Source organism: Epinephelus moara, chromosome 21, assembly GCF_006386435.1.
Source record: "Epinephelus moara isolate mb chromosome 21, YSFRI_EMoa_1.0, whole genome shotgun sequence".
Lineage (NCBI taxonomy): Eukaryota > Metazoa > Chordata > Actinopteri > Perciformes > Serranidae > Epinephelus > Epinephelus moara.
The window spans coordinates 18,347,925-18,366,832 of record NC_065526.1 but is presented as its reverse complement, the minus strand read 5'-3'; the positions used below and the strand labels follow the sequence as shown (position 1 = coordinate 18,366,832).

Sequence of the window (18,908 nt, the reverse complement as noted above, 5' to 3'; positions counted from 1 at the left end):
ATCCTAAGGCAGGGGTCGGCAACCTGTGCCTCTGGAGCCAAAATTAAATATTGTACATTTTACTTCACTGCATTTATTGGACATAAGTTACTTTGCAGATTTAGATTATTAACACACAAAAAAATTGAAAATAAAATAAAATGAGCTCCCCCTTTAGCAACTGCACCATTAAAATAATGAACACATAATTTTAATGGTGCAGCACACAGTTCAAACCTACAATATGTGGCTATGTGACCTAACCAGCACACTACATTTGGAAAGGATAAGATACGTCTTAAAGGGCAGACTCCCAGAATATATCACAGTCTGGCAACCTCTCATATCACATCTTGCACAAAGTACAGTTCCTGAGTTGTAACCCACTCTACTACAATATTCCAGTATGAGTATGAGTTCATGAGTGAGGAATAGAAGTCCTTTATCTAGACTTAGTTTCCCTTTTTTCATTTTAGTTGATTTGTATTATTTTCCCTCCTTTATTTATTTTATGCACATCTAATACACTTATGTTTTGTCTTATTTACATGTGCATGTTCATGTTTTCTTGCATCTGTGAACTTATAATTTCAAATCTCTTTTCTGTAAAATGAAACGAGCGCTGACACTAGAACATGATAAGTGTAATTTCATCTTTGACTCAATAAAAACACTTATAATTCATCAGTGTAATACACATCATTCAGAAATGGGCCATTCTGCTTAATAAATAGCCTGCTTTTCCTTTGGTACCTATAAATATGATTTAAAAATATTTAGATTGTAATATTTTTTGCTTGTACTTGAGTAAAATTTGAAGTATTTTACACTGTGGCATTACCATCTTTATTTAAGTAAAAGATCTGATTACTTCTCCCCCCACTGCAGATAATTATCTTAAGGCATAAAGTAAACAAGCTAATGCACTTTACAACGAGCCCTGGGTGACGTCACGCGCAGGAACCAATAGGAGGCGGTCATCTTGTGACAGTTGATACTCGACGGTCAGCAGCAGCGACTGTAAACAAACCAGTAGGTTTCACAACTTTGATTTAAAGGGAAGACATAGATGAAGATAATGACTTATGTTAATTTAAAATTCAGCTGAACGACGTGTAACTTTTTTTTTTTTCTTATTTATTTATTTTCTGTCGACTGTTTACTTTCCAGGCATGGTAAGTTTGACTCGCTCACTTCTTTCAAATGTTTTAGTGTCGTAAACTTTGTGTCAGTGTCAAATGTTTAGCCCATACACCGAGCTATATGACCCGTTGCTTTTGTCCACTGTGCCCTGCAGAGAGCGGCTGGATTAGGTGATTTAAACGGGCTTTACTTGTGTCAGTGCTTCATCTGCTGCGGATAAAATTAGACTCCTGCCGTTTAAGAGATCCTGTGTCAGTGTGGAGCTGTTGAGCCCCCGAGGAGTAAGCCTGCGAGACAACTGTCAGGGCATAGATAGATGTCTATGGACAAAATTAATAATATATATATAGGCTATATTTTAATAGCACCCTCTTATTTTAGGTTTACCTCTAAATATTTTTTAGTAGGCCTATATCAGTTAAAGGTCCAGTGTTTAAGATTTAAATGGATCTTTTGGTGTCTAGCAGCGAGGATTGCAGATTGCAACCAGCTGAAACTTCTCCTGGTTAGAATTCCTTAAGTGTTCATTGTTCAGGACGTTTTTACGAGCCGAATTATCCACAGAGGTCTCTTCTTCTCCAGAACAAACAGACCAGGTGATTAAAACCAGCAAAAACACCGAATAAAGAGGTTTCATGTTAAATTACGTATTTCTCTGACACTGTTTGGCACATTGCAGACGGCCTACTTGCCAAGTACCTGCACATGTGCTCACCTTTTTCTCTCTGATAAGTTAATGTGTACACACGTTATTTCTGATCCAGAGGTCCAGGAGGTTTTTACCAGAGGCCGAATCATCCACAGAGGTCTCCTCCTCTCCAAAACAAACAAACCTGTTGATTGAAACTGTGAAAAACACTGAATAAAGCAGTTGCATGTTACAAATCAATGTTTCTCCAATGCTGTTTGGCATGTCGGAGATGGGCCGCTAGCCCAGCACCTGCTAATCTGTGCTGAACCTTTTTCTTTGATAACTTAATAAGCACGGGTCATAAGCACGCACTTATTAATTCCCTGCCCTTTGTACACACGGTGCTACGACCGATTGCACGGTATAGTGAGGTCCTTGGATCGGCCCTGCCAGGGTCCGTCACCACCCTGTCAGAGCACGAGAAGACGATCAAACTTGACTATCTAGAGGAAGAAAAACCTTTAACCTGGACCTTTAATGTTTTCTCTTTATTTTGGGTGAACTGACCCTTTTAGATGAATGCACTTTTGCCTATTCCTACACCATGACGTATAATTACCCAGCTGTATGATTGTTCTGATTACCTGCTCATGTGTTGCAGGATGCTGAGGGCCCCCAGGCCCTGTGTGACCTCTGCATGGCTCAGGTGTGTCGCAGTCTGGATGTCCTGTGCAGCAGACGAGCAGACGGCTCCATGAGCCTCAGCTGGGCCCCGGTCTTCCCACAGGAGATGGCAGACCAGCTACTGCGTAAGATGGCAGCTAAAGGTAGGTCAGGAGGACAGAAAAGGTTCTGACAGCATCAGTACAAACAACTGAGGGCTAGAATGTAGGTTTTGTTTTGACATCTGGGGAGACACATATTAAGCAGTGGGTCTGAGAAATTTTGTGCATCAAACACTTTTTTTCCTGCCTTGTGGTGAATTTTTATGCACCATTTTCTGCCTTTTCTGCATCAACTTGTGGTGGAAATGTCACGGTACTTCCTGCTTTTACTGTAAATAGTTGCTTAATCTTCTTTATGTTTTATGACAGATTGTAATAGTTGCTTTTGAGGTTGCAGCCTGCTTCAATCGAGCCAGTTCACACCGCTACAACATTTCTCTGCAATGTTTAAAACAGTTTCGTCTCATCATGAATCTTTGGTCTGAACTGGGCTTAAGATAGCTAGCCGGCATTCCAGAACCAGAAGAGGCATGATGGGAGTGACGTGTAAGACAAAAGTGTTGGCCTCCTGTAGTACCATATGTGTCTGCAGTTTTTTCTAAACAATAACAATGGGAAAACTTGACAATAACAATAATTAACTGTCCCTGCCAGCTGATCTTGCCCTCTGCTTTGAGGGTAAGGAGCTCAAATGTGGACATTTTTGATTGCTTCCTATGTGAGTTAGCTGCTAACTGCCTGTAGCTGCTTTTTAAGCGTCCTGACGGTGGGTCACACACATAACGCATCATTAAAACATCACACCAATGCTGTCCAGCTGGCTGTCCCTTTTAGACGTCAAGTTGGAGCTGTTACTACCTCCACTGCTGGCAAAAGGGGAGAAAACTCTGTCCCCTGTACATTTTGTACAAAACGGCGAAATAATGATGCAACATTCCCCCTTACACAGGCTGTGTAAAGAGGTAGCTAGTTTTATGTTCTTATCGGTAGGGGACAAATGCATGTCTACTGTATATAGACGGGGACGTATCCCCTGTGTCCCCCCAAAATCTGCGCCTATGACTTGTTCTGCAGCAAGTTGAAGAAAAGGGACAAATGAACTCACACCACCACACATATGACTTACCTATGACCTTTAATTCTTCAGGCACAAAACTTCTTGTATAAACAAAAGATAATTGCAATGTCATCCTATCATTATATGATTTCTTAGTTCTCAGTTTACTATGCCAGGCTGAAATGGTGGGAAAAGTCTGTTACATAAACATAAATGTGGCTGATGCTGCTTTTTCCTACAATGTCCCTCTGTTTCTTTCTCCCCACAAGAGATCCTGAATGACACAACTGTTGGGATTTTCCGAAACAGCAAAGAGCTCCGCCTGCGCCGAGCCTCCATCCGCTGCTGTCCAGTGTCCGCAGAAGCTTTCCGCCTGGCCCTCTGCCCTCACCGGCTCCAGGAACTCGATGCCTCCTGGGTCTCTGGCGGCCTCACTGCGGCGAACATCGTCTCAGGCCTGGCCTCCAACCCTGAGTGCAGAGCCAGCCTGCAGAGGTTGTCCCTCACTGGGCTGCATGTGGACTGGCAGTCTCTGGTGGTGGATGGAGGGACCCATGCTGGCTTCAGCTCCTTGCGGGGCTTGAGGACGCTCAACCTCGCAAACACAGACCTCACTGATGCCGTCCTCGAGGATATCTGTACTCTCCCTCAGCTGGAGAGCCTGGACATCTCCTGTAGCGCTGTCACAAAGCTTACTGCGCTCCTCGATTGCAAAAACACACTGAGATCTTTGACTGTCCATCGGCTGCGGCAGTTGGATATGTCGCCTGTCAGGCTGCTCTCTGTCCTCAGCCGACTTCACGCTCTCAGGCATCTAGACTTTTCAGAGGACCACTTTGCCGTGGATGACAGTGACGGGAGAGACGGGGATGAGACAGTGCGGCGGATTCTTGAGGAGAGTCCCCAGGTCCTTCCATCCCTTGTTTCTCTAGATATCTCTGGAAGGAAGAGAATCACTGAAACAGCAGTCAGAGCGTTTGTAGAGGCCAGAGGTGGACTGATCTTCCTGGGCCTGCTAGCCACTGGGGCTAGCTCCTGTGACGTCCTGTCTTCACATGAAAACCTAAAAGTAAGGAGCTGGCATTGGACACAGAATTGATATCATACTATGGTCTGTAAGATGACAGAGAATGTGATGGTTAGACACATCAGCTTGACTCTCACATACGTTTCTCATTTGTCTTTGACTTGAGGCTCTGTCTGTAAATGCACTGAAAATGCCCGCTGCATTTCCTGTCTCTCTGATGATGCTGATGTGCTGTGTATGCTCAGGTAACTGGAGAGGCTAATGGGAACCAGGTGTGTGAGGCCCTGAGAAGGTACAGAGACCGCGAGTGCTTCATACGAGAGGCCCTCGTCCATCTCTACAATCTAACCACTGACATTGACAAACCACAACCGGACATGCTAAAGGTACAATGGTTAGCGTTGTGCTGGGAAAATATCTTTAATGCATCATCCAACAAGTAAAGGTTGTGAACAAGCCAACAGTTAAGAACAGATTATCTAAGCCAGTTTATTTCAGAGAAAGGTGAGGACAGCTAAAATGTTGCTAATGAGCCCTCCTTACACATGAAATGGGCGTGCCAAAAAATAAAGTCAGACACATTGTAAAATACTTTTAAAAATCTGCTATGATTAATATTTTGGTTTTCCCTCCAAAAAAAAAAAGATTCTCCAGTACTAAACCATAGATACCTAATGGTACCTAATACAGAAGGAATCAGATTGTAAGGAACAAGAATTACATTATGATTTATAATTGCATTTTATGGTAAATTTATTATGACTTAAATGTTTTACTCCAGTGTTTTACTCCACAACATCTCCACTTATTCTCTGCAGGATGGGATGCTGAAGCTTAGTCAGCGAGTTAATCCTTTATTTAAACAGGAAGTCTCACTGATACCAAGATTTCCTCTCCAAAAGAATAATACAGCGTAAGCACAGAAAAACACACAGAAATTAACAACAACACAACAACCATTCCCAGAGTAAAGGACACAAGTTCAAGTAGCGTTCAAAATGCTCAAGTATAATGTTTTAAAATCTAAAAAAACAAACTGGGAGGTAGACCTAGGCAATGAATACCATGAATAAGATTGGCAGAACGTTTAGAACCATCAGACTACACTTGCAACAGGCTTGCGGAAATTCAGTATAAAATGTTACATAGGCTCAGTATAGCTCTTGTTACCCTCCACAGGATATCTCGAACTATCTCCCCCATTTGCTGGAAGTGTAAAACAGACCTGGGGACTCTTCCACTGCTTTCGGGAGTGCAATCTAAATGCTAGATACTGGAGTCCCATAGCTTGTGAGTTGTGTGGGATTTTTAGGACCACAATAAGAAAGGATCCAGGGCTATTGCCCTCAAAAGAAGTAGCAGTCTCCCATGATCATTATAGATTGCTTGACAAACTTTTGCTCCTTGCTCGTAAATGCATCCTGTTGAAAATGGATCAAAGACACCCCACCCACAGTCTGGTACAGGGAGATTTGTGCTGTCCTTGCATTTCAAACCAGTTTTTTCGAGTTCATTTTGAACAAACTGTAGAGCTAAAGCTAAAATGTCCTCTGATCTGACATTAAAATCACTGTATTTAGTCGTGATTGGAAAGAGGAGGTAAAGATAAATAGTACAATGCAACCTCACGGCTGTCTGGATAAGTAGTTGTAGGAGGTGGGAGGGTTACACACTAATAACATCTGTGAGATGTCCTGTCCCTTCACTGTCCTCTACTGATGAAGCTTCAGTGAAGCAGCTGAAAAAGAAGAGATGAAGACATAGCACACATCACACCCCTCTATCCCCCACATCCAGCCTTTCTGTACAGTTTACAATCAGTCACAAACACAGACTGTTTCTTACCCAGAGTCACGTGTAATTGTGAGACACACTTCTTGTTTCCTGTAGCTGGTACTGAGTGGGATGCAGAGCCACCCCACCTCCCTGCACGTCCACCTGGTGGCCACAGCGTGTGTGTTCAACCTGACCACTCAGGATCTGGCGGAGGAAATGCCTGTCAGCCTGCTTAGCTCCACCGTCACCCAGCTGCTGTACGCCATGAAGACCTTCCCCAACAACCAACAGGTCAGCGGTTGTACTCAGTGTTTCAGATTACAGATCCATAATGATATCATGTCATTACACAACAGCAAAATGGGGCACAGAGCAGCTCTGCTGCTACCAGCTGGTTCATTCATCGGATTTTGACCTCATATGTGCTGCTTTTGGTTGCAGCTCCCATCCCGCCGCTTTCAGTGTGTATTTGTAGTTCTGGACTTTCAGGGGCAGATTCACAAGGTGCTCTTGTGGCTGGGTGGGAGGGGCAGAGTGACGCATGTTGAGTGTTTACTAGAAAGTTCATGCGCTGTTTGGGGTGACCAGATGAGACACAGCAGAGTAAACTGCACCAATATGGCAACAATTTGGATTTGAAGCTGATGGAAGAGGTATTCACAGACGAGAGAGGCAAAATGAGAGCAAAACGGAGGCCTCTGGTTTACTGATAACTGTCATGGGAACAGCTACAAAGCATGTTTCTCACACACAAATGAAACTCTCCAAGGACACAGTTCACTTCAGGTACAATGAAGCCGTACACACAGAAAGAAGCAGAATATTACATGTTTATATATGGTAATGACAAATGTTGTTCCTACAGTCATGTTTAAATTCCTTGTCTAAAGTTTTGAGGAATGCGTCTACAGCTTTTTGGTCTGAAAATTAGTTGTATTTTTCTTTCTGCAGTTGTTCTGCCAACTTTGTTCGACTTTGCACAAAGTCGCCAGACGCCAAAAAAAAAAGGCAAATTGCACTCAGCTGCAAAACTTCATTAGTGTGTTTGTCCTGTGATATCATTAGTGCAATGTCTTTCGTGAATCAGACTTTGAGGTGGGGCAGATAGAGGTTGAGTAATGTGCAATTCACAGTGCTCTCAGTGGCAGCAATCCATTCTTGTGAAATCTCCCTGCTGTGTTTTGTATGCCATTATACCTCACACACTCTCACACACCATAATTTTTCTTACCCCCATGTGGTTCTTACATTCATGAACTGTTTCCATCTCTCCAGGTGCAAAAGAACTGCCTGCTGGCGCTCTGCAGTGACTACATCCTTCAGGATGTCCCCTTTGACAAGTTAGTTAATTCCTTGCACTTAAAATATGATGTATGAGCCCAGAGTTACGCAGTAGCCAAGATAATCAGTGCACTCATGGAGGGGCACTGTAATGTTTTTCAAACAAAATTGGGATCCAGCTAAAATATATTTTGTCTTGTAATGTAAGTGCCAAAAGAAATAGTTCCTCCAGATGTAAGAGTGCAGACCTGACCTCAGATTTTCCCAAGGTTTCTCTGTACATCACTGGTTTATTTTAGTAATACTGTGTTCCTTATATCCATAATGTGATCATGGTTCAGGTATTTAGCTGCCACCCTGGTGATTAACTGGCTACGCAGCCACGAGGATCCGACCCTTCAGAGGATGGCCGTGGCTGTCATCTCCATTCTGGTGTCCAAGGTCAAGACACTGCTCACTTATTGTGCATTAGTCTGCTGCAGAAAAATAGCACGGCATCTGTTAGTCCCACCTGTTAAGAGCCCCATGCCTCAGTCACCTCCTGCTCCTCTGTGACACTAGTTTCAACTGCTGGCTTCATGCTTTCATTTAGTCCAGTTAAATGAAGCCAATTTTAAATAAATGTACAATCTGTTCTAGTTTGACATTTAGGAAAATGTGTGGAATTCAAAGAAGCACTCATCTGTGTGTTTTATTTGCAGTTGTCCACAGAGGAGACGGCTCAGCTCGGCAAGGACGTCTTTATTATGAAGGTACGTTAACACTTACAGGGTATTTAGTTTCAAACTTACACAACGTCCCCGGCTTAGCACCTGATATGCATCAGTGTATTCTAGTTCTCTCTCTGTCTTTCTCACCTGCTGTATTTTCCATTACCCACTGTGTATACTCTGAGAAATAAGGGTTCTCCGTGGAGGGCTGAGGATCTACCCTGAACCATTTGCTCCTAAAGAACTGTTAAGGACGCTTTTTAATCCAAAGAACGCTTTTTTGAATCAAGGTTTATTTAAGGGTTCTTGGTAAAGGCTCATTTATGCTCCCTTTACGTACGAAAATGTATACATCCGTTTCAAACGATGTTACCGTCACTGCCCACATACTTCCATGCGCCCTTTACGTTGGCATGGATGTTAACCAATATATCCACCAGGGGCCAGCCCAGAGTCAAAAGTTTATGACAACAACAAACTCAAAAACAAACATGGCGACTGTGGAGGAGATATTGATAATGTACCTCTTGCATAAAAGACAAAAACAGAGGCAGCGTTGTAGGTGGTCGGTGATGCCGTTAAATACATCGCGACTGGAGGACGGAGAATTCTTTTCTCTAGTACTGCCGATGAGAGAAATTGACGATGAGCGTCATTTCCAGTACTTTAGGATGTCCGCTGGGGCATTCGATAACTTGCTTCGCTGGGTGGCCCCCCACAAGTCGCACAGCGCGCCTGTGAGTGATTCTTATCTCTTCTTCGTGTCTCACTAGAGCTACGTATCGGGTAGTGACAGCAACACTGCCCCCACGGTTTCCGGTGGTACTGCTCCATTTGGCCCGTATCCGTAAGCTTTATGGAAACGTGTAGAAATACGGACGAAATGAATGCGGAGCACGGACACAGGGCTCCGTCCGGATCCGTATTTAACGTTCAGCATAAACGGGCCTTAAAACTAAAGGTTCCATTTAAGACCCTTTTTTAATCCAAACAACCCGTTTTGCAAGAAAGAGTTCTTCAATGTTCTTTGTAAGACTAAAGGTTCCATTAAGGACCCTTATTTAATCCAGGAAAACCTTTCTTTTTGGAGCAAGGTTTCTTTAAGGGTGATTTGTAAGACTGAAGGTTCCATTAAGGACCCCTTTTCATCTAAGGAACACTTCTTCCTTCAAGGGTTCTTTGAAGCAGGGTTTCTTCCAGGGTCCATTGTAAGACTTAAGGTACCATTAAGTACCCTTTTTATTCAAAGAACCCTTTTTGAAAGAAAGAGTTCTTTAAGGGTCTTTGTAAGACTAAGAGTTCCATTAAGACCCCTTTTCAATCCCAAGAATCCTTTTTTGATGCAAGGTTTTTTCAAGGGTTCTTTGAAAGACCAGTCATTAAAACAAGCAAGTAAAAAAAACCCAACATAATCATGTAACAGAGAGCCACTGTGACTTTGTGTCCTGCTACCATCAATTATCCTCCCCACAATCACAGTTAAACTAAGGGTACTTAGTGGAACATCTCTTAGGAAGTTTTAGGTGAAACCTTTCACAGATGGTTTTTGTTATAATCCGAGCTCCAAGACACCAAATCGGTTTGTCTTTTGCGGACAAGCTGAAGACCCCTATATGGTTCTAGTTAGCACCTTTATTTTTAAGTGTGTATATATACTCATTTACTCACTGTCACCTCATTGCTCCATGCACTCGTCCTTCACGGTTTACTGTCACTCCATTATTCAATTACACTTCTCTATTTCATTCTTTGTGTATGTAATCAAGCTTCTCTCCATGCTTCAGTTATTTTCACTTATTGTATGTCTGGTGCCAGTTATCAGTATGAAAATCATTTGTCCAACGGTTGAATTCAATACTGCCAAAGGATGTCTCCTGTATATCCACAAATTTATTTACAAAAGTTGATTATCTTTTTTTTGTTTTCATTTTTGGCTCCTGCATGGTTCCTCTCTGTCACTCCCCTCCTCTCATGCTTTCTCCACTCATTCACTCCATCTCACAGCAGCTGCTGGCGATTGTGCAGCAGAAAGCCATGGATGGAGTGGTGGACTCAACTCTGAGGTTTGCCCTGAGCGCTCTGTGGAACCTGACAGATGAGATGCCTGCTGCTGCTCTCAATTTTATCGAGTGCCAGGGCCTGGAGCTGTACGAGGAAGTTTTGGAGGTAGAAGAGCCCCAGAAATACACTGATGGATACATTAATACAGAAAGGCACCCACACAGAGGATCACACACACACACACAAACTTTTTCTTATTCTGTCCTTTTGTTTGTGTTGCAGACCTACTACACTGAACCTTCCATTCAGCAGAAAGTTCTTGGCCTCCTGGTGGGTTCAGTGTGTGTATACGTGCCATTTTTGGTTGAGAACCAGTTTTTTGAGCATGTGCCACAGAACTGCATGTTCTTGTTTTTTGTTTGTTTAAACTAAAAAGTGATATTCCATAGCTGTGTGATTATGTCCTCCCAAAATAGAATTTAAAAAGTTTTACTTGAACAAACATGTTGTAGTTGGATCCATTTACAATCCATCTGTGTTTGCAGATTATGCTTATTTTTATTTTTATTTTTTTGCAATCATGCCCACATTCAGAGCTCATAGCCTGGGTAGGCAGTTGGCAAATTCCATAATAAACTTTGTAATTGTAATTCAGGTGGACTGAGAGAAAACTAGACTTCTGCACCTCCTCGGCTCTGTTTTCAGGCTTTAGAAATTCTAGCCTGTGGCTAATCACAGGTCATTTCAGAGATTGGGTGTTCCTGTTGGCTGTTCTATAAATGCAGATACAAGCGCACATCCCTTTGGTGAAAGCCTGAGTCAGTGGCGGACAAAGCTGCTATTCCAGTATTGGCAACAACTGCCTACACTGCAGAGTAACTCAAAAAAGGAAGTTGGACTTATCTATAAAAGAGTCTGACAATAAACGAAACAAAACATGTCAGTATTTGTGAAGCATTTCAGAGATGGAGAGAAAATGTTGCTAATAGTTTAGCCTTCTGCTAACTGGAGCTAAAAGCTCATCGCTGGGACATTAATTAATTCAAATTGTTTATGTAGCTAATGTTAGCTAGAGCCTTGAATCACCCTAAATCCACTGCCTTACTCCAGCTGTTACAGAGCACCTCACCGGGAAAAGAGCGGACAGTAGCTCGAGACACAGACCCCAAATCAGCGGCTGCAGCAGCCCGAATCCAGCCAGCGCGAATCCCATCTTCTTGCTGCATCAGCAAACTTTCTGTTGCTGCTGTTACACAGGTTAAACTGCTGCCACTGGCCACCAGCTCGCTGTGATGCACACTGGGCAGGTCCATTATTTAAGTTGCTGCCTGCTCTCCTCTAAGGGAAACAGTCCACAGCAGCAAGGAGGAAGATAGAGGGACTGTCGGGTAGCTAACGCTAGCTAGCTAATTCTTGTCTTATTTGTTGCCTTATAAACAGACAGCGATAGAGGAAGGGTTGAGAGAATGCTCTGTGTGACACTGCTCAATGAAATAGGATTGAATACAATGTGGGGAAACACTGGGTTACTGTATGAAGCATGTGCATATACCCATGGTCATCTGGTGGGAGTTTAGTGGGAGGGGCTTAGGACAGAGAAGGGAGAGCTATAGGAGGAGGCTGTATATTAAAATTCTACCCTTTTATTGCCCTTGCCAGACTTCTGCCTACCCCTGTTTTAATGTTGTGACATCAGGCAGCGTTGGCTTTTTCCCCAAATATCTAAATTGATTTGACCTATAAGAATAAAATCTCTTTGTTGGTAATCTGACATAAACCGTTCCTGTATCCCCTCTGGCAGAACAACATAGCAGAGGTGGAGATGTTACAGGCCGACCTGATGGAGAAGGACCTGCTGGAGCACATCCTCAGCCTGCTGCAGGACACCCAGCTGGACGTGGGGGTCCGTTACTTTGCAGGGGGCACTCTGGCACAGCTTGCCTCCAGATCAGAGGCCTGGACCCTGGACGAGGATTTCCGCAGCACCATACTGGAGGAGCTGGTGTGTGTGAGAGGCAAAAGTTTTGGACGCTGGTCTGCCGTCCGGCATTTAACACAGAGTAACATTCAGGAGGTGTCTTTCTGTCTTTGCAGCATGCATGCATAATGACATGGACACAACTCGAGAGAGAAATGGTCTCATACAGGTGAGAGCAATGCAAACTTGACAAACAGAAATAAAGCTTTACAGGAGTCATTTTTGTCTGTTAATTCAACATCAAATGCAAGCTACATGTTATATAACACTTAAAGTCATCTCCCACCGTTTCCTAACATTTTATCAACTTGCTGAAGTGTCATATAGGGATTTGTCACACAGAATACCACCAGGACTGCTGGAGAAAGGCCAGACAATCACAAGAATGCATTTATCTATTAAGTTTATTGATCTATCATTAATCTATTGAAAATTACTGGATGGCACTGATACCAAAGAAAATCGACTCACTGGTTATTTCCAACACAGTACCAAACAGAAATGCCCAGAATTACTCAGAAGTGCAGTGTTTTTAATCTGAGTGTCTCCTTGTGTTCACACTCCAGGTCGTTCCGTCCATTTTGTCCTCTGCTTCAGACTTGGCAGCCCTCAGGAGTGCAGCTGTGGGCAGTCTGGGCCATACATCTGGTCTGCAGTCAGAACAGTAAGACACACAAACAGACTACAGGGGGGATATTGGGGTGTGAGTCAAGACTGTGTAAATTACAGTTTTAGAGCTGCTAATTTTTTCGTGCAGAAATGTCAGAAAATGCTGTTTACAGATTGAGTTTTGGATTGTTGGTTGGACAAAGAACTTTTGAAGGCACTGACTTGGACTGAGAAAACATTTCTCACTTTTTCTTTTTTTTCTTTTTACATTTTATGATGGAACAATTAATCAAAGAAATAATGTGCAGAGTACTCAATATAATCATTATTTGCAGCCCTATACAGTTCCCATTTTGATATAAAATAGAGTTGAATGCTATCTTGTGTTATTTTACATTTAGCGTGATTGTTGCTCCCTCAGTTCACAATTATTTAATGCGATTACTCACTGTCTTTGGAAACATCATGCATTTATTGAAACTGTCTTTTTAACAGTACACCCTTTCACACCGCTTATGCAAGGTGGGAATTTTGCGGTGTTTTTCCACCTCGACATTCTTTATAAAAGGTACGAATGTGGAGTGGGGGGGCGGAGTTGTCTTACCTTTAAGCTTGCGGCAGAGGTAGCAACAGCACCGAATCGACGTCTGTATAAGGACCCGACCACACAGAAAGCGTTTTAGCAGCTGGAGTCGGCCTTTAGTAATTGTTTTTAGGGAGAATGAAGCTTTTTGCTCGCTGTTTTTGCGAGTTGAAAAACTTCAACTTAGAGCAGAATGTCTCCACTTTTTCCCCATTGTCCAATTGAATGATTTGAGAAGCAGCGGGCCTTCTGTGGTGGTCACGATCACATGTTTACAGTTGGTGAACAATGTCGGAGAAACTGGTGTTGCTCAGTTGCTTAGCAGGACCAATGGGCTCCCTGTAGTTAGTATTTATAGGCCCGACGAGAGACAGCAGGTTGTTAAACTGTCCCCGAGTCATCTTAAAATATGCCTGGAAATGTCCATCATGGAGGCGAAGCTCCTGGACCAACTGGTGGTACTCCCCATGATCCACCCTCTTTTTTAGGGTCTCATGTACCCACACAGATCTGTTTCCCTGTGACCAACAAACTATTTACTGACAGCCTCTCACCCTCAATCAGAGCTACAGCAAGTACCCTCTGCCTCAACATTTTAGGAACAAGACACTGAGAAATAAATAAACTGTTGACTCATTACACAGGAAGGTTAGGGTAAGGAGGTGATGGGGTGGCTGCCTGGCAACAATAAAAAGTGCAGCAAGTGTTTTACTAGTGGCATTCAATTTAAAGGAAAAAAAAGCAGTGTGGAGCGCCTCACATTTTGCAACCTGCAAAACGCTTTCTGTGTGATCGGGACCAAGGAGCAGTCGGCAGGACTGTGACCCACAGCGGGAGATTTAAAAAGCTAAGTTAGCAGCTAACTTCAAAGACGAAGAACAGCAGCCAAAAATTGAGGAAACCGGGAGCTCTTTACCATCTGTGCAGAAGATGAGATCAACTGCCGTATAACAGGGCAGTAAATGATTGTTATTGCCATGTTATGCCATTGTCATTGCTTATAGAGCGCCGCCGACGCGCATGTTATATATGTATTACGTGTCACGTTCATAGGGGTCCTGTAGCGCAGTCTCTGTGTAAAAAGGACTAGCAGGTTTTCTTGAACTTTAAATGTAATTCAGTTGAAAAAGAAACAAAAAATATAAATGCAAAAAAAATGGATAAATAAATATAAACATGGTACAAGAGGAGAGGAATGGCAGAGATGGCTGATGACAGGGATGGCTGATGGACTGCATCAACTCTTAGCAGCATGCATGGGGAAAAATTAAACATAATGGGTTGTAATTTATTTCTCACTTTTTCCCTGATGGCCTGAATAAGTCACTGAAGTTGTCGCTGGTCGCTTTTAAGAAATGAAGTCACTAAGAGGGTCTGAAAAGAAATGAATCAAGCGAGAACGACACCAAGTTGGCAACACTGAGCACACTGCTGTAAAGGAAAGGGGTCTCTGGATTTATAACACAAGACAAATCTACAGCATCATTGTGAAAAAGAATGCAGCACAATAATCATCTTGTTTTAATAATCATTGGAAGCCAAAATCATGATTTAAAATCAAATTCAATTAATTGCCACATTATGTAATGTTGAATAGATTCATGTAGACTACTCCCGAGTATTAATATTCAAGTAGTAGTTGAAGCTTCCATCCCTCTCTCATGTTCTTATCACGTCTTCTCTCTGTTCCCCCAGCTTCACATTACAGCAGCATGATGGAGAACGAGGGCGTGACTGAACTTCTGAGGGCTCTGGCTGCACATGCTGACACACACGACGACATTAAAGGACTGTCAGGCAGCATCTTGCACATGGTAGAGCAACTCCGGAGTCACTCGGGGTCCTCCAACGACCAAGTGGGGCCTGGAAACTCTTGACAGAAGTGCAAAGACATTGATTTCATTCGTTTATTTTCAAATGAGCTGTGCCTAAAATGTGCTAAACATGAGGTTGCAGATACAGTGTTGGAGCACAGACAGTTCATGTCAGTCATCTGGGAATGAAAGTTTAATGGAATGAATTAATTTTATATAGAGAGTATGATCACAGGTTGTGAAAGGTTTTCCTGTCATGATCTAGTTTAAAGGTCCAATGTGTAAGATTTAGGGGGATTTATGAAGTGGAATTAGTTGCGAGGATTGCAGATTACAACCAACTTTCCTAGCTATAATTCCTTCAGTGTTGGTTTTTCGGGTTTTTAATCAGGAGCCACATTATCCACAGAGGTCTCCTCCTCTCCAAAACAGACAGATCTGATGATTTAAACTACTAAAAACACTGAATAAAACAGTTTCACTAAAAAAAAAAAAAAAAAAGTATTTTTTCGATGATTCTCGCTGTGGATGGGCTGCTAACAACAGTGGCTGACACGACAATGTGACTGGCCCTATCTGGAGCCAGTGTTTGGCTTGGCGAGCTCCATGGACAAGGACCCGCCCCCTATGTAGACATAAACGGTTTATTCTAAGGTTAAGAAAACGCAACAATTCTGATTCTCAATTGATTATACACTAAAGAAAATATAACATTATATTCCATATCTGACAGTATTTCCCCCTAAATCTACACACTGGCCCTTTAAATCTGCTGATTTAGTTTAAAATCACTTAGAGATACAAACTGTTTACAGGCAGCAGTGAAAGCATATTTGCACTATTCTGAGGTCAAATTACTGTCAAGTTGGAAAATGTCTGACCTCATTAAAGTGTTGCAGAAGTTAGAGACTAAGCTTGTGTTGTGAATCATGCCTAGACTCAGAACCTGTCACTAGAGGGTGCTTTGGTACTGCAGCTTCAGGGCTGTTCTGCCTTTAAGGTCTGTTTGTGTAAAATATTCAGTCATCAGATGTTTAGATTCAAGATCATGTTCCTGTGTCTGTACTGAGGGCCTCATTATAAAGCAGTCATGCTGGAAAATAAGTTCTCTCTCCCCCTCTTCCTCTTCTGCTCCCTCTCCCCTCTGGTATCTTAGATGCTGAATTCATTATATTTTATGTAACACACAGCTGGAAGACAGAACCGCTCGTAGGCATCCACAGAGTCTATTCTAAGTTGGCCTATTAATAAATCCTTTTGAAAAGTGGATTAACAACCTCTCGTGAATATTTTAGTTGTACCACCGTGTTCAACTTTTAAGTGTCAAATCCCCTTAATTCACATTTTTAAATCCCCCAGAGAAATTCAAAGGGATCTGCTAAATAGAATATGGCTTTTCGTGCTCGTGATTCATCCAGGTTAGTCATCTCCTTGCCAGTGGTAGGCTGTGTGTGCTGCGTAAACTGATCCAGGATCAGCATTTAACTACCGCTTCAACCCCTAAACATTAATGTCGCAGTCCTGTGGGATCAGAGGTCGCGCGCTCCGTAGTGAACATGGTGTAGTGTTACTGTGAGAAGTTCAAGTCGAGAGTCATGTGGGAAAATGCCACCGCTCTCCAGGGGCTGTAGGTTACTCTGTAGCGTGTATGGTGACTGCACGTGAGGGGCGAAGGCGAACAGAGGAGCCAAAGGGTAATAGTGGCGTGCAATGCGTTAATCAGGTCTTAAGTTTGTGGTTCAAAGAGCCTATCAATATTCAAGTGACACACGAGACAGAGACAGGCTGAAAGACTGTATCAGATAGACAGAGGAGGAAACAAAGGAGGAAAGAATTGTCAGAGCTCGTGCCCTTATTCCTTTTCTTGCAGAGGGTTAGAATAGTAGATTGATACCACTCTCAGGTTTGTACGCTAAATATGAAGTTACAACTAGCAGCCAGTTAGCTTAGCTTAGCATAAAGACTGGAAACAGGAGCACATGTTCCCAGGGTCCTGTGTCCCTAAGCTCAGTATCTTATTAATATGACTCGTGAAAGAGACCTTTCAAAGGGCTTTATGTTCTCAGCAATGATTTTCCCCAGGCCACATGTTCTATGTATGTTTCCCTGGGTCAGTATGTTGAAATCACCCACCCACAGCATCTTACAGCTAACTGATGTAATACTCCTTGAGATCTACACCCTTAAATTTGTGAGTATCAGAGATTTCTTGACTTAAACACTGATGTCTCCAAAGTGACTTAGCAGATTTTCACCACTCAAACGGCACATAAAACGTCCATATCCCTTCTTTTTCATTTTGAACTGCGAAGCTAGCCCCTACCACTTGCTGACAACATTAGTTTATATCAGGAGACATAGGACCCTGGGAACATGGGGATGACCCAGAAGAAACAGCTAGCCTGGCTGTCAAGCGGTAACAAAATCCGCCTACCAATGCCTCCCCATGTCGTGGGATTTTGTGATAACCACACATTATTATTGCAACATTCAACTGGGCCTATACAAAAAATTATGAATGATTTTTTAATTGACTGTATCAGTATGTTGTGTGCACCCATTTCCTAATAAAGAGGCAAGCTCTGGCTAAAAAATGTAATTTAATTTAAATTAATATAAAAAACCTTCACGGAGAACCTATTTGCTGCAATGGGCGTGTGGGAATTTTAAGTGTGTGACACATCTAAAGCCCTGATTGGCAGCCAGTGAGGGATGATAACCTTTAAAAGGAGAGAGCAGTGAGTTGGACAATGGATTGCTTTAATTGTACAGAGCAAATTATAACAAAGCACTAGCGAAGATGACCTACCACTGAAAGATAAGAGAAAAAAAACTGTCAGTAGACAATATCACAAAAGCTACCTGTCTTATTTTTTCTTATTTTTATTTTCTTATGTCATGATAAGAGTGATAACACATGTTATAGAGTATTGTGCACAGATATAAATATAGGTGTGCCTTGAGATTTTGGCTTGCCCTTTGATGTGCCTCGGGCACAAAAAGTTTGAAAACTACCACTCTAAAGCTCACTATTCAACACGTTTAACTGTACGCAAAAAAAAAAAAAAAAAAAAAAACACAATTTGTGAGGTTATGTGCCACAATATTTTATCAACAGGAGCAGAAACTTCCTGGAATCTCTGCTGGTCACTTGCAGCTGCTCCCAACCTAGAAATACTCCAGCAGATAACCCATCTGTAAATCCACACGTTGACATTTTTATACTTCTCCCCCCAAATGACCATTTGTATATCAATTACTCACCCTGTGATATATTAAATATGTGAAAACAGTTTCTTCACGAATTATACACACATTTTTTTGGTGGCAGTGCAGTGATTAGCATTGTCACCTCACACAGTAAGAGGGTTGCTGGTGGTTCTGATGTGTCAGAGTTTTTCTGCAGGTGCTCCAGCTTCCTCCCACAGTCCAAAGACATGCAGGTTAATTGGTGACTCTAAATTGTCCGTGAGTGTGAATGGTTGTCTGTCTCTATGTGTCAGCCCTGTGATAGTCTGGTGACCTGTCCAGGGTGTACCTCGCCTCTCGCCCAATGTCAGCTGGGATAGGCTCCAGCACCCTCCCCGCGACCTC

At 42.6% G+C, this 18,908-nt stretch overlaps 1 protein-coding gene across 1 annotated transcript; it reads left to right on the top strand.

The window, feature by feature from the left end:
• Positions 1-1,000: 1,000 nt before the first annotated feature.
• LOC126383243 (protein zyg-11 homolog) lies at positions 1,001-17,860 on the top strand. The gene is made up of 14 exons (XM_050033744.1): positions 1,001-1,154; positions 2,415-2,580; positions 3,805-4,604; positions 4,808-4,948; positions 6,453-6,629; positions 7,614-7,678; positions 7,961-8,060; positions 8,321-8,371; positions 10,334-10,495; positions 10,613-10,660; positions 12,132-12,332; positions 12,425-12,477; positions 12,875-12,972; positions 15,196-17,860. Exons 1-14 carry the CDS (start codon positions 1,152-1,154, stop codon positions 15,375-15,377), a joined length of 2,247 nt encoding a protein of 748 aa, XP_049889701.1. The 5' UTR covers positions 1,001-1,151; the 3' UTR covers positions 15,378-17,860.
• The last annotated feature ends 1,048 nt before the right edge of the window (positions 17,861-18,908 follow it).

Excerpts from the sequence above, each read along its gene's own strand:
- LOC126383243 (XM_050033744.1), top strand. Across the intron at positions 8,061-8,320 it reads TCTCCATTCTGGTGTCCAAG|TTGTCCACAGAGGAGACGGC; the intron begins GTCAAGACACTG and ends TTTTATTTGCAG. Across the intron at positions 12,478-12,874 it reads AGAGAAATGGTCTCATACAG|GTCGTTCCGTCCATTTTGTC; the intron begins GTGAGAGCAATG and ends TTCACACTCCAG.